Source organism: Vombatus ursinus, unplaced genomic scaffold (genome assembly GCF_900497805.2).
Source record: "Vombatus ursinus unplaced genomic scaffold, bare-nosed wombat genome assembly UNPS02000582.1, whole genome shotgun sequence".
Taxonomy (NCBI): domain Eukaryota; kingdom Metazoa; phylum Chordata; class Mammalia; order Diprotodontia; family Vombatidae; genus Vombatus; species Vombatus ursinus.
This window is the reverse complement of record NW_020940360.1, coordinates 2,320,441-2,335,705: the sequence shown is the minus strand read 5'-3', so window position 1 is coordinate 2,335,705 and position 15,265 is coordinate 2,320,441. Positions and strand designations below refer to the sequence as shown.

Here is a 15,265-nt window from a genome sequence, read left to right as displayed (position 1 = left end):
GTATAGTACAGGACATGCATATGGGACAATGAGGCATCCAATCTGACTGAAGTACAGAGTCTAGGAACTTCTGGCTAGGGAGACAGAATTAGGCAAAAGAGAATCAGTGAAGGGTTTTGATCATAAAGAGTGATATGATCAGATCTGGCAGTGATATGAAGGGGGAGTTGTAAAGGATAGAGAAGGCAGAGAAGGGAATAGTAATCATTGCTAATAGCTAGCATTTATATACCATTTTAAGACTTGCAAAGCACCTTACACATGTTAATTCAAATGAGCATATCTTGACCATTTGAACAGGCAGCAAGACCTTTTAAAAGGCTACAAACAAATGCCCAAAAAAGTGTTAATCAGTGCTTGACATTTAAATGGACGAGAAGGAAGATGTTTTAGAGAGGCCCCTAGTTTTTCATGACCTTATCACCTCTTGTCTGAATCATCACAATCACTTTCTAATTAATCTTTGTGACTCACCTGTCTACAATTCATCTTTAATAGAAGTGTCAAATTGATATTCCTAAAGCACAGGTCTAGCTACATCATTACTTTTCTCAAGAAATTCTACACAAACTCTTCTGCTTGATTTTTAAAGCCCTTCACAATCTGTCTCCAGTCTTCTTTTCAGGCTTAGCATACACCATTCAACAAAATATAACAACAAAATCATTGGTTCAAGACCTACTGTCCTGGTTGTTGTTCCCTGTGTCCTAAATTCCATCTGCTATGTACTTTTGAGCAAACTGTCTCTTATATTTGTCCTTCTCACCCTCTGCTTCATGGAATCCCTACCTTCCTTTACAGCTCAACTTCAGTACACTCTCTAAAAGAAAGCCTGGTCTCCTTCCAAAAATTATCTTGTTCATATTTTGTATTTAGTTTTTATGCACTTTCCCCTAAGTATCTCCTTTCTGCTGATCAAATGTAAGTTCCTTGAGAGTAATAATTGTTTTACTTTTGTATCCCCAATGTCTAGCAAAAAGTCTGTCACGTAGTAGGCATCTATTAAATGTTTATTGAATTGAAGAGAATTGAAATAGAATCAATAGAAAGTGATAACTTGGCATATTATATATCAAAGGTGAGAGAGAAAAAAGTACCAAGATTTTAAATATGGGAGACTGAGTGAATGGTGTCACAAATGACAAAAATAAAGTTAAAAGGAGCAACAGGTTTTCTGAGGAAATGTAATAAGGCTGATTTGGTGCATGATAGATTTCAGGTGTTCATGGGGAAACAAGGTAGAACAAGCTTGGGACACAGGACAAGATACTTATTTTTCTAAAAATAAATACTGCCAGTATTTTTGTTTAAAGTATAATTGTTTATCAGCAATAATGACAGTAGTATATATTATAATGAATCATAATTTTTTAGAATATTATAATTTCCAAAATGATAGCAAATTTTATGTTCTTAGATCAGGCCTGTGACATTGCATGCATATTGAGATTTTTTTATTTAAAGAGGATGTTCTGGATGATACTATTTTCCTATGTATTTTGGTATGACTACCAAAGTAGGGGGGGAAAGTATAGACTAGCATAGTAGTCTTCTCTACATCTGTACAGATTATCATTTGGTTTATAATGATAGTGGCTATTTAATGAACTTTTTTCTGTGTCTATTTATTTACTTTTCATCCATGTGAAGGGATCAAACCCATCATCTCTGCATTACACAAATTTAAGTATTGACCAAATGAAGCATCTCTGTGACTTTATTTTACAGGCTTCAAGATTATTATTATTTTTAAAGTGACCCCATTTCTGATCATTATATGCCTTGCCTAATTACATCATCACCAGGGTTTCACTATTTATCTCTGTCTCAATTCTACTGAACTATATACTATGTTGTCTAAAGCAAATTAGAAATATAAAACTGCTCTTGTAATCACTATATTATTATTCAGTACTGAGTCCTTGTACTGAGTCTCAATTTTCCAACATACTGGCACTAAAATTTTAATTATAGTAAAGTTTTCCATGATCTCAAAAACTCTACAATCTCTGACTTTGACCTTACACTTCTACCAATTTGTCAATATCTGAAAACTGCATATTTTTAATTTTGATAGGCATAAGGAATTTATATGCTAGAGTACTCTATAAAAAATACAACTTGAGGTAGTAAGAAAAGCAAAAGTTCTTTCATTAAAAGACATAAAAGTCTTCTTTTCACATAATGATTTCTTATCTTTTCAGATTATTAGTTTATGATGTTTTGATTCCTTTAAAATATACATATGCATTCAACAATCCCTGACTTTTTAATCTAGGTTATGAGACCTCACAGAAAGGATGGAACAATGGTGTGGAAACTTACCATGGTCTCCAACTGGACTCTTTATTGCAGCCTTATTGCTTCCATGTGTTAAAAAAAACAAATCTTTAAGCCAACCACAATCCCCAACATTTTTGGCATTCTTATTAAGCACTAAATCCAGGAGATGGGGGGAAAGGATTTTATTTCTCTTGTGTGTTTTTTTGTTAGAGCACAATCCAATCAGACTCATAATTTATTTCATCATTATGGGAATATGTGTTACAAATGAATAATAAAGGTAAGTTTCTACTGTGCCTAAAGCAATATGCCATATTAAATTTCAGTATGCCACAAACTATGTTTCATATTGTGATTTAAGTATTGCATATTTCTGTGTATGATTCAATAATACTAATTTTAGAGTTAATGTTGATAAAAGAATATGTATAAAGATGGAAAGGAATTTTGAAAATCTGTGAGTATACAAGGGCAATAAATATCAATATCAATAAAATAAATAATCCATTTGTTCATGAATCTACTAAATCTTTATTTTGCTCAATTATAATATCTAACTGGCATGCTCTTTCATGCCTGTTATACACACACACACACACACACACACTTCAACTTCTTCAGATGAATGTGGTCAAATTTTCACTTAGGAGAAGTATATCTTCACTTTTAGTCCATGTCAAATGGAAAAATGGGGAGAAAAGCGTCTTCCCCCAAAGTGAGAACAGATGGAGATACAAATTTAAATAAGAAGAGATAACAAGTTTTGAATCTGAAACTAATAAATTTTCCCTAACAGAGGAGTCAAATACACCTGACTATGTCTGACACTTTTTCCCCTTTCCCCTTCAAATGAACTTCAATTAATTTTAATAAGCAGAATTTATTAGATTTTATAATACTTTACTTTTAAAAGTATTTCATTTTCACTAAATGAAAGCTCTATGTACATAGTTCATTACATGAGATTTTTAATAACTCTAATATATAAAAATAATAAATCCTTATAATACCTTGATCATTTTTCTATCTGTAAGCAATATGGCTAGAACAATATAAAAAGAATTTCTTTGAAAAATATGAGATAGATATAGCAATATTCATATAGCATTTTACATCTTTTGTGTAAGATGATATTGGAAGAAAACTTAGATATCAGTAAATATAACCTTTTCATTTTACAATGAAGAAACTGTGGAATAAAGAGGTTTAGTGATTTGCCCAAGGTCACACAGCTTGTGAGGAAGTCTAAGGAAGTATTTGAACACAGATCATCCTAACTCCAACTCCAGTGCCCTATCCATTACAGCATGCTGTCTCTCCATATGATTAGATATGACAGGCAGCATGTGTTAGCATACAAGGGACCAGCCTTGGAATTCAGAATACCCAGTTTTATGAATGTGGGCAAGTCACTTAACGTCTCAGTGGCCCAAGTAAATCTTTAATGATATAATTTGCAGGTGAATACCCTGCATCACTAGTGAAAATTGCCCCTCTAAGAGGTGTCCACACCACAGAAATTACAAGCCCAGAACAAAAAGGTGATTAAATAATCTTTTAATAAAACACTGAAAATACGGATATATTTGGTGATATTTCCTGCATACAACAAACCATCCTATGATAACTCTATTTTACATAACATATTTTCCCACTCAGAATTGAAATGAAAAGAAAAATTTCTACTACATTAAAATTTGGTCCAAACCTTGTTTATTTGGGTAATATGGAAAGATTTTTAGGTGTTTCTTTTGTTTAGTAATTTTTATTAAAAAAATCATTATTCTCTCTAATGTTCATAATCATCCTTTTAATTTTTTTTGTGTGATTAAGACCTATAATCTTTATTATATTGCTGACTTAATGGCTGTAGAATGTGATTTCATTGGCTTAGGGAATTCCTAGATGAGGAAATTTCCTCTACAAATGTAAATCAATAACATTCCTTAATGTACACATATGAGACGTGAACCCAGTTCTTCCTGGCTGTCAGGCAGGTTCCATATTCACTGTGCTATGTTGTCTCTCACTGATTTAAAATGGTTAGAAATCCACAAAAATATTGTTCGCAAATATTTTCCGGCTGTTCATTTTCACATATATTTTCCATTAGTTGATGTAATCGGGAGAACATTTAAGCCAGTATTTTAATCTACAACACACGTATCTTAAAAAAAAAACTAAACTAAATTAGAAACTAAAACAATGAAACAATGTCTCTAAGGCTTCTCCATTTAGAATTTTTTTTAAATTTGTATAAGGGACCTTCCTTAGATTATCAAAAAGTAGACATTATGAGATAATAAGGTTACTTTTTGAAAAATTTTCAAAGGGAAAATCTAGCAACTAACAAAAGTGGGAAAAGTTTATTATTTCAGCTAGGGTAAACAACTACAACTCAGAACTGTTAAATGATTTCAGTTTCAACAACATAAGGCATTCTTAATTTATGTCACAGATTTAAAAATCAAAAGACTGCCAATAACCTTTAAATGAGTTAAAAGATTCTCACCATATTTAGAACACTTCAAAAGCACACAACAAAACATTATCATCAAATATAACAGCATCATCACATCTTACTGCATAATCTCAGTAAAATCATTTTATCCCCCATTATCATGGTATATATTTTTCATTGACATGAAGGGACACATTTGTGAACACTGAGCTGTTTTAACTTCTCATTAAAATTCATTTCCTCCACATTACATGATGCCATATATATACCCATCATTCCTGCATAATTCAAATTTTATCTTGTATATCTTCAATTCCCTTGTTATATGAAAATTAAATTTCAGTTTTCTAAGTTCTTTAATATAGAGGTTTGACATGATTGTGTATCATGTCAATATCTTGCTTTATTAATATCTGAAATAACTTCATGATTGATCAATTGAAGCATTTTTAATAGAGAAAACTACAAGTGAATAAATTAAACAGCTGATCCAGAAATCCTATCATTCTCTTCTGAGACTTCCTAAAGAAAAAGAGTGGGTGGGAATGCATAACACACATAAAACTTACTGTACCCTTAAGTGAGAGCACACTTTAAGGGCACAGCTAGGAGTAAAAATACCACATAGTTTTACTTTCCAATCTTTTTCATCCACTTTCCTTTACTCCCCCACTACCACCCTAACCCTTTTTTTGTTGTTGTTCAAATGTAATGAAAAGGTCATAATAAAGTTGTTGTAACAAAGCATTTGGTGGGAAAATTTATAGAGAAAGCAGTCAGTGAAGTTTAGATTTAAGCAACAAGTATTAATCAATGTTGCATGTGGGATAGAGTGAATTGAACACATCATTAAAAAAATGTAAAGTCAATTCCATTTTTCCAGCTGGCCTACCACATAACCTTGATCTTAATGATCAACCTTTAACAACATTTAGCAACACTCGATTTCCACAAATGAACAATGGAAAACTGAACAAGCAGAGGGGGAAAATGCTTTAAAATACAAAATATTGATGATACAAACAATACTGTAACATATTTAACAAGAAAGTTGTCTCCTAATAAAATGGGAAAACAAATGGCAGAAGTCAATTGAGTATCCACACTCATTAGGATAACCTCTAGGAGCAGGGGGTAAGCAGGATGCCTAAGAGGCAAACTGGCTCACATCAGGGAAGAGATAGGATAAAGCTTTTGAGTTGATCAAGTATTGGAGTTGGGTCCTTGAGAGGTCACTGCATTTGCATCCTGGGTGAGAGAAGGAGACCCAGTCTCAGAGGGAGGAGGGGGAAGAAAGAAAAAAAATTGACATTATAAGAACCTCAAAACTCGCTTTTACTAAATTTTGTATGTAACCATTCATCGTATGTCTTTGCACTAATTAAGCTCATAATAATTATAAGTAGCAATAATAATCTGTTCATTTTAACTGGTAATTACAGATGGCTAATCTTGTTCTATTTCAAAAAAGACAAACATATTTAAATTATTCATTAATGTCACGTTTAAAAGTTCCTCTTAGGGGCAGCTAGGTGGCACAGTAGATAGAGCACCGGCCCTGGATTCAGGAGGACCTGAGTTCAAATCCAGCCTCAGACATATAACACTTACTAGCTGTGTGACCCTAGGCAAGTCACTTAACCCCATTGCCTAACTAAAAAAAAAAAAAAAAAAAAAAAGTTCCTCTTCCTTTAATCAAAACTTTGAATTATTTTATTGTACTTTGTAATACAAATAAGGTTATAGCATTAAAATTTTAAAATAATCAACAGTTTCCTATAAGTTATAATAAATACTAAATTGGTATTTAATGTTACTCATTGGTAATATTTTAATTTCTGAAGAAGTGCTATGATTGATTTCTACACATTCCATTTATAATAAAATGGAATCTCTACTAATACTGAAGTGAATTAAAAATTAAATTTAAAAAAGTAGGAGAAAATCTAATATGAAAATTATATAAAATATTTTAGGAATTAAGAAAAATTCTCGATGTGGTGAAAGAACAGTACAACTTTAACAGTAAACATTTCATTCCAGTAATGTATTTTTACATTAAAACATGTCAGATTTAATTTGCTTTTCAATATACAAAGGAAAAGGAATGTATTCTTTTTATGTTATCTACTTCGTGATATGGCATAAAAATGTGAATAAAGGCATTAAGTAAATACTCTAACAACTGGAAGTGATACAGAAAGGAATATTATTTTTTCTCATGTAACAGGACATACATTTTGAGTGACTATTTTACAATATAAATCTTTATATAAGCCTTTCAACCATTCTGCTGCAGCTGCCAATACCATAAAGTAATTTAGTTACACAAACGACTTTAAAAGACTGACTTTTTGACAAAGTAGTTTATTAGAAGTTGGAGTCAAAAAACATTTAAGACCAACTTCAAAATGAACCATTTCATAGTCAGCTTTGGTTTCATTAGGGGAAAACATCAGATTCAAACTAAGAAGACTTTGCAAAACTCTGCATACAGCTTATTCAAATACAATTTTAAATACACCAGAACGTGGTATATTGAACTGGTTTCAGACTTTCTTCTACATAGGATTTTTTAGCTTTTATTTTTACACAAATCCCTTTTCCAGAAGATGTAATTATACCATTAACTACAAGGCAGTGAACATGGATTTGAATGAAGTACTTACCATTGTATGCTGTTTATCACAGCATACAAACTACTTATCGTAGTTTTTTTTTTCCTCTCTAAGACACAGGAACATCTATGAAATATTACAATTTATGCAAAAAGAGAGAGAGAGAGAGAGAAGTTACTATACCTGAACTGTAGAACTGATTTCTGATGCAAAGCCTCCTGTCAAGGGAGCCTCATGACTGATCATAAGTCGCCCAGTTTTGGCCACTGACTGAAAAGGAGAAACAAAAAACTCAGTTTTTAAGAGTTGGTATTTTTTTCAGCTTAATGATGTTATAGATTTACAAGTGGTTTGAGTTCAGTTACATGCATAACTCAAGACTGGAATCTAAAAATATACTGAATTGCCTTTCTTATGATGGCAGTCTATTCTGACACTATCTAAAATAAAATAACACTTTTAAAAATGACATTATATATTAACAAAGGGAGAGAAAACATAATTCTCTAGCTCCACTGTTAACCCAACATTTTTTGTGATAGATAACAAATCATTTTCAGCTGAGGCTGTTGCAGTTAAACATTTTCCTATATCTCTATGCCAATTTTCCTCTTTCTGTGGCAGCAGTAGGGAGAAAGAAACTATGTTTTGTTCATTTCAATGTATACATTCAAATATTCAAATTTTAAGAAAAAAAAACTAGGTAGTTGAGAAGGAAAGTACCAAAATAGTATAGAAAAGCTATGGGGAAAACAGGATAGAAAGAAAGGACTTAAACTTGGAATACTGAAAATGATGGAAAATACGAAGACATTACAGATAATGTTGATGGATTTCTAAGTTTTTTCAGTATCTGTATGATAAATACAATGAATCAGAACATCACCATTCAATTTTAATGTAAAAAAATCGCATCTGATAGAATCACTGCAAATGAGTGATAAATATGGTAGTTCAAAAAGATATATAACATACACTATAAACAAGATGGTATAAAAAAGTTTAACTGTGACATTAATGGCAGGATTTGAGTTATGTTTTGAGGTTTAAAAAGATAAATGAGTGATTTTCCAATTATCTACTCATTCTTAAATTTTATGTTAAATTTTTATGCCTATGAAACATGAATATCCAAATCAAAATATATTTATGCTATTTCCTCTCTAAAGACTACACAGGATGGATTTTAAGATATGAATTATTTATAGCCAAGAGAAGATCAAAGAAAGGGTCAATGACTTTGCTAAAAATTCTCAATGGTTCACTTGTTCTAGTTATGTTACAAATAAGATTTAAAATATTTTATCTTCTCAGTTACAAATAAATGACAAACTAAAAACATTGTGAACTGAATTTAACAAATAAAAGCTCTATTCCTATTTAGTTTTTTTTTAATTTAAATGATGTCAATTGTATCATGAGTAAACTATAAGTACAAAATAAAACTTACTAATTAATAAAAGTATTGTATAACTCTAAAGACATATGTTTAAAAGAAAAAAATCTCGAAAATAATCTGACCTTAAGGAAGGTCATTTTTTTAAAAAAAGGCAGGTATGAATTAAAGTTCCTAACTAAAGCTTTTCCAGGCTTGACCTGTTCAGAAAGTCTACAACCAAGGGAGTCATCTTGTCTTCAGTTTCACATAAAAGGAATTTTGAGACTTTTAACAAAAGTAGCTCAGTTGTCTCAAAATGCCACTAATGGTAAACAGAAGAACAGTGATTGCAATGGTAACTGAAGCTAAAATCATTCAAGGCTTAACTAAAGCAAAACAGTCAGCATTTTCAATTATGTTTGGTAACAAATATGCAGATTATGGAGATTGCATGATTCCCTGTGCCTAGCACTAGTTAAACACATCACAGATATCTGTTGATTCACGTGAACTGATATATTCTCCACTTGCCTCTAGGGAATCTTCCATGAAGAGTCATTTTCAATAATAACAGGAGGTCTCAATTGCATGAATGGTATTGATACACTACATGGCTATTAGAAAAGATCACAAACAGATGGGAAAAGACAAGACTTTTATAGGCGCAATTAGAAATATTGGGAAATTAATTCTCTGATTGTAGTTTTACTGGCTTAGAGGAAAGTCACGCACCTAAAAAAAAAAATCACAGCACTGTTCCTTGTATGCTCCTATGTATTCCTTTATCTACCAATATCACAACCGTCTTATGAGTCGAATTTGTGAGTGGGCTTTTTTATTCAGCTTCCCCTCTGCCTGCCTAATCAGGAAGTAAATACAATGAAAAATGTACTGTCAGAATCAGGTAAAAAGATAGCCTCATATTTCCATTTTTTTCAGTTTATAAATATCGATGTAATTACAGGTGGAATTCTATAGGTATGACTGTAGCTCACAAGAATTAAGGAATATGAAGAACCAGAATGAGATGCTCTGAGATTCCCCATTTTGAAGAGTAGTATAGAAAATGCTATTTCAGATGGGGCAATCAATCAGCATTGTGACGTTCAGAAAGGGAGGCAAATCATTTAATTATGTGGAAAGTATCCCTGTTTTTTAACAGTATTCTGAAACCTATTTCTTCATACTCATTATATTAAAATGCAGAAGACATTGGTCTTCTTAAAGGGATGATATTAAGAAAAATGGTTGTCACCAATAAAAATTCCCAAAGCCAAATCATATTACTCAAGGATTTGAGTACAAATGTATTTCTGATAGGTTTATTCACAATTATCACTGGTTCACTGTCCTTGTGATTTTCATTCCTCTCTTCACTCCTCAGCATTCTGCTGAGTACCCTCTCTTTTAATATACACTCTCCATTTCTCTGTTCTTTTATAAGTCTACTTAATGTCATATCAAATATTTGGCCAAAAGCACAAGTTGTGAATGTTTGTGTTTGGGGTAGGAGAGAAGACACAATTAGACTTCTCTTTTCTCTTTCCCTTTTCCCTTCCTATTTCTACCTCCCCAAGCACAGTTTTGGTTACTTCCTATAAGATGAAGTGAGAGTCCATATAATTTGCATATGTTCAAATCACACTCTCCACAAACTGATAAACTACTTCAACACAACATTTCTGGTTGCTAGGGTAAGGCACTCAGAAGTCCTATCTCTCCATAGGCTTCCTTAACTAAGGAAGTTCCAACCCACACAGAAATAACAATAATATTACTATTCATTTGTTTATATAACCATATATAAATACACAAGCTATACAGTCCAATGAAAACCAAGGCTATTCTGCTTAAGAGAAAGGGAGACAATCAGATAACAAATGAGTAGGTTGTATACTACCTTTCTGACTAAATCAATAGTTATAGTTTGCTTTCAAGAAAATAGTTGAATTACATTAAGCCATCACTGAAAGGCTAATTGCTAGAAAATTTTTTTAGAGTTAGTCTAAAGTATATAAGTTTTAATATTGTTCATTTAATGAACAAAAACCTACTTTCCACCCACCTTCCCCCACTCAGGTCATTGAAAAGGAAAAAAATCCTATAACAAATATGCATAGTCAAGAAAACAAATTCTCACATTGACCATGTGCAAAAAATGTTTGTTTCAATTTGCACCTCAGTCAATCACCTCTCTCTTAGGAGCTGAGTAGCATGTTTCATTATGAGTCCTCTGGAATCCAGATTAATCATTGTGCTGAATAGAGTTCTTAAGGTGTTTGTCTTTATAATGTTACGGTATAAATTGTTAAGTTCCATTCATAAATATATAATTTTTAAAGATAAAATTTTATTACTTTCAAGTGACAGGAGAGGGATCAATTATTGCAAAAGGTCTGTCTGGATAGGGTTTTACTGGTAACAGTCATTTAGCAACAAACAATTCCACAGTAATTTAAAAAGCATGGCCAACTTGGTACAGTGAAAAGAACAAAGGACGAGGAGTCAGAAGATTTTAGTTCTAATTTGAGATATATTACTTAGTACTGAAACTGATATAAGGAAATGTATATGCCAAGCTTCAATCATCTCCTTTTGATTAGGATATTTTGATTATTATTTATATTCCTCAAGATTTTAAAGCAACAAAGTGCTAAAGTTCCTTCAAATGTTTGGTCCTCTTATCTATATTAATAATCTCTACCCATTTGTTTATGTGATAATTATTTCTTAGGAAAAAGTAAGCTTCATATCACCTGATATGACAGAAGTTATAGATTAATAGAATCTAGATTAATGATGTTTTAATACAGCATTAATAACGAGGATCAATGAGAACAAAATTGCAAAGTTAAGTATACCTTTGGAAAAAATTAAAAAAAAAAGTTGGCACTAGAGCTAGTACAGCTTGCAGCCCAAAAGTTGAACATATGTTTTAGTGAATCTGGTCTGTAAAGATTTTTAACACAATCCGTGCAGGAAAACTGTTAAGCTGTCATTCCAAAAGAAAATGATATAGACAGGATGACTATTAAGTTTGCATATGTCTGAAAGCACAACATTGACATCGGAAAAGTAAAAACAGATCTTTTTGTCATTAAAACCTTTAGCAAGATATTTTTCCACAGTTTCACTGAGAAATAAAACTCTGCTGAGACTTTGTTATAAGCCAATTAGCAAATTATCATTACAAACAGGTGAATATAATAATTTTCTTTCATTATGGTCAATATATCATTTGCATGATGTTGTATAGTTGAAAGTAAAGCTTATGAAAAGCAAATGACTAATCCAGGTCTGCCTCCACCAATACCCCCTTAAAAATTGAAACTGATGCACAATTTAACCCAGTGGATTTAATTTTAATACTTATGTTTTGTTAATAAGCGTAATCATGAAAAATAACTCCTAACACAAATCATAATCATTAATCAGCTTTAAACTCCCACCCAAATGAATGAGTTCAAATGCTTTTTGAAATAGTTTTTCATCTATCTACCCAAATTCTCATACTAATAAGCCAAAAACATCTCACAAATCATCCCAAGCTAACAAATGTTTTGGTATCTGCCTATTGAACATTATTCATCAGTGTGGCCTTCACACACATGACAGTACAATTGGCCAATTTTCCACTGGAGAAAAACCAAAGCTGAAAGAGAATGAACCAGTCATAGGCTTCATGAAAAGTCCATCTTGGCTAATGTGATAGCAATGGAGTTTCAATTATTTTGGTATAGTAGGAAAATGGTGTAAACTGAAAAAACTGAGTCCTTAGGGTTTTAACACACATGGAAAAATCCCAAAGGGTACAAGCAAATCTCAGAGAGAACAGAATAAACTGTAGAATGAAAAGACAAGCAAATGATGGTGATAAATGGAACCTTAGAAATTTTCAGAAACATTAATTACCTGGCTAATCTTTCTCTGAATAATTGAATTTATGTAATCAGTGATAGAACCTTAAAGAAGCCATGAAAAAAACATTTGAACCAAAATTAAAGGTTGCTTTTTTTCTGAAAATGTTTTCAAAATATCTTTGCAATTCTTTGGCCAAGTGTGATACACACACACACACACACACACACACACACACACACACACACACACTCCTTTTCTCTCTCCTCCCTGCCTCCATCTCTCCTCCTCCACTAAGTCACATCGCTAGTGTGTTAAGACAGGAGTTGAATGTAGGTCTTCCTGGCTTTAAGCTCAGCATTCTGTCTAATATACCATTCTGCGTCTTATAAACTCTAGGGCATTCTATAAATATGAGCTATTATCACTGTCTTCACTATGACTTCAAGGAAGACACAGTAACACTTCATCTGCATGTTCATAATTGCATATTTATTTTCATCAGCATTGTTAGCCTCTTCATTAGTACAGATCACAACCTCTTTATAACTTAAGTGTTCACTGAGGGCAACTGCGGTTAAAAGATGTATGACACTTTGTCAAGCTGGTGATGACCACAGACCTAATTAGAGTTTGAAGGGACCTTAGATCATCTAGATCAAGAGTTCTTAAATTATTTTAGTGTCATGGATCCTCTTTGGCAGCCTGGTGAAGCCAATGGAATCCTTCTCAAAAATATTGTTTTTTTAAATGCATTAAAAAAACAGTGTTACAAAGAAAATCAATTATATTGAAATATAGTTATCAAAACACTTTTAAAACAAGCTGAAAGACCCCAGATTAAGAACCCCTGATCTAAACAAAATCATCATTTCGCAGAAGAGGAAACTGAGATCCAGAAAGGTAAAGCAACTTGGACAAAGTAACACCCATCAAAGGTGGGAGGAACTCAGGTCCATTGACTCTAAATCCAGAGCTCTTTACACTGAGCAAATTGCATTTCTAAATTCAGGTAGACTTGTAGTTGGACAACAGATATCCAGACCTTAGGGGAAGCTATACAGCTTTGTAGAATCAAACATATTCTACTGAAATAGCATCCTACAAGTCAGGATCACCAGCAAATTATAATGAGGTACTGGAGTGGATGAACCTTTTAGTGAAGGTGAACTTTCTTATTATACTTTTATTAAAATTATTTGTCCACATTTCTTATCCATTAGCCTCATGAAGGAAGGGGCTGTGTCTTATCAATAGTGAAAACTATTAACAACTATAAGAAACAGGGCTCCAAATTACTAATAATAAGAAAAAAGAAGTCAAACATCTCTGGGGTTTTACTTCACACCCAGAAAACTGGCAAAAACAAGAGGGGACAGTCATTGTTGGAGGGGTTATAGAATGACAGATACACTCGAAGTAGAGCTATAAATTGGTCCAAACATTCAGGAAAGCAATTTAGAATCATGGAAAGAAAATGATGAAAATGTACACAACACTGACTCAGAGATCCTACTTCAAGGCAAGGAGGTCAACAATAAAAAGAAAGGTACTACAGACACCCAAATATTTATAGCAGCATTATTCCTAGCAGCAAAGAACTAGATGCTCATTGCCTGGAATCAATAACCTATAGAGTATGACTATTGCTTTGGATGGAATATTACTTTGTTATAAGAAATCATGTGTACAGAGAAGCACTGGAAAACTTATGTGAACTAATATAAAATTAAGCAAGTTGAGCCAGGAAAAAATTCAAAGTGTAAGTACAAAAAAACAAGAACAAAAAAGTCAAAATTGAATGCAGTTTTAGTGTCATGACCAAACTCTGCACCAAAGAAGAGATATAAAGTTGCCTACCCAGCTTCTTTGAATAGGTGGGGGATTATAAGCTTGCAATACTGCATATGTCAGACTGTTTTGATGTGTTTAGTGAATTATGATAAATTTGTTCCTTTATTCTTTTATTATGAGGAATGGCTCTCTGGAAGAAGGAGGCAGAAGGATATACTGGGAAATGATGGTAAAAACAACAAAAAAATCAATAAGATTCTGTTTTTAAAAAGTGCATTTAGGGGGATTAGCTTAATAAAGAATAAGTATGTTTTGTTCTGTTCTTTTTTCTCTGCCATGACTGAAGGGAAAGTAAATAGAAAAGTTGGTAATGATACTGAAAGGGCCTGAAGAATGGAGAGAAGGAAACTTATTAAGGAAGGCTTCAACCTTTTCAGTGGAAGAACAGTTTCCTAAATCACTGAGAAGTACAGAGATTGGGAATATGGTGGGGGTGTGAGGAAAGACAAAAAGGTACAATCACTATAGGGAAGAAGATAGGTAATCAACAAGGACATGGGAAAAGTATTGACGATGACTGAGGTTATATGCCATGAATTTCTGTTAAATGATTTTATTTTACACTTCTTCATTTTTTTTTATACTTTCACCAGGGATTTTAAGAAGTTACTAGTGGGGCAGCTAGATGGCGCAGTAGATGGAGCACCAGCCCTGAAGTCAGGAGGACCTGAGTTCAAATCCGGCCTCACACCAAACACTTGACACTTACTAGCTGTGTGACCCTAGGCAAGTCACTTAATCCCAATTGCCTAAATATATGTGTGTGTATATATATATATATATATATATATATATATATATATATATATATAT

The 15,265-nt window shown here is 32.5% G+C and overlaps 1 protein-coding gene across 2 annotated transcripts in view; it reads right to left on the bottom strand.

The window, feature by feature from the left end:
- BCKDHB (branched chain keto acid dehydrogenase E1 subunit beta) overlaps positions 1-15,265 on the bottom strand; it is a 240,947-nt gene that overhangs the window by 75,949 nt on the left and 149,733 nt on the right. For both annotated transcript variants that reach the window (XM_027855230.1, XM_027855240.1), the window contains exon 9: positions 7,546-7,632. In XM_027855230.1, coding sequence (XP_027711031.1) covers positions 7,546-7,632 — 87 coding nt within the window. The remainder of the gene's footprint in view (positions 1-7,545; positions 7,633-15,265) is intronic.